At 32.0% G+C, this 1,152-nt stretch overlaps 1 protein-coding gene across 3 annotated transcripts in view; it reads left to right on the plus strand.

Annotated features, from left to right (window-relative positions):
- Positions 1–1,152, plus strand: part of LOC106877887 (uncharacterized) — a 164,448-nt gene that overhangs the window by 147,143 nt on the left and 16,153 nt on the right. For 2 of the 3 annotated variants that reach the window (XM_014926964.2, XM_014927110.2), the window contains one exon: positions 682–923. The exons of the other annotated variant lie outside the window; for it this stretch is intronic. In XM_014926964.2, the coding sequence (XP_014782450.1) occupies positions 682–870 (189 nt within the window). In that variant the 3' untranslated portion in view covers positions 871–923. Of the gene's footprint in view, positions 1–681; positions 924–1,152 lie in introns of those variants that run through there. 3 annotated transcript variants of the gene reach the window in all.

Here is a 1,152-nt window from a genome sequence, read left to right on the forward strand (position 1 = left end):
AACTAGTGTTGGCTTGGTTGCAGCCCCGTAGCTTAACATTTCGGTTAAAGTAACTGATGGAATAAGTACCAGGCTTAAAAATTAAGTATTGGGGTTGATTCGTTTGACTAAGATTCCTCAAGGTGTTGCTCCAGCATGGCCGCAGTCTAATGATTGAAATAAAGATGAAATTTACCCGAAAATTTGTTATTATTATAAGCAATAACTTTATATTTTATTATTATAAGCAATAACTTTATATTTTATTATTATAAGCAATAACTTTATATTTTTATTGGATATAGAATGGAATTCGGTAGTGTTCTTGTCTTTCTCAAAGAAATTATCTAAGATAAAAAGAGAAATGGATACACCTGCGTATCGAATATGCAAGCCGGACTCAACGCATTAAAACATTTATTTCACGGCAGTGTGATAACCAAATATATTGACTACCTACCCAAGAATGTAGACTTCTCATCGAAATCTGTGAGAGTACTGTGGACATTATCCTTGTATCTTGAAAACATTGTTAAATTGTCTAATCGGATACATTTAAAGAATTTCTCTTTATGCTGAATATCTAGCATCAGTCAGCTTAGTGTAATTCAGCTGACATCAAGCCACACCTAGTGTAGTATTTGAAGTTAAAAAACTAACACTACAAACTACAGGATAATTGTATATTTCAATTTATTTCAGTTATTTCGCATTAAGCTTCGTGCTTATCGGAAATGTTTTCGAGTAATGGCAACCCAGAATGACGAGAGTGGTATCAAGGGAGATTATGACACTGTTTCTTTCGTTCCACGAAGAAAGTTTATGCGTCAATTAAGAAGAGACGTAATGGATCAAGCTGTGCAAGAAGCTGAATCTATGTTTGATTTCTGAGTCACATGTCAATCAATAAAATTTTAGGCAATAAAACGTCATCATATAAATAAGAGCGTCGTTGTCCTTTAGAGGGGAGACATACGTTTTAAGTGCACTTTTATGACGGTAAGTAATAGTACAAAGGGATATGGCGGCTGACGAGATGGAACTTGTCAATGTTGATGATATCTATCTATCTATCTATCTATTTATCTATCTATCTATCTATCTATCTATCTATCTATCTATATATATTATATATATATATATATATATATATATATATATTATATATATATT

Source organism: Octopus bimaculoides, chromosome 4 (genome assembly GCF_001194135.2).
Source record: "Octopus bimaculoides isolate UCB-OBI-ISO-001 chromosome 4, ASM119413v2, whole genome shotgun sequence".
NCBI classification, from domain to species: Eukaryota; Metazoa; Mollusca; class Cephalopoda; order Octopoda; family Octopodidae; genus Octopus; species Octopus bimaculoides.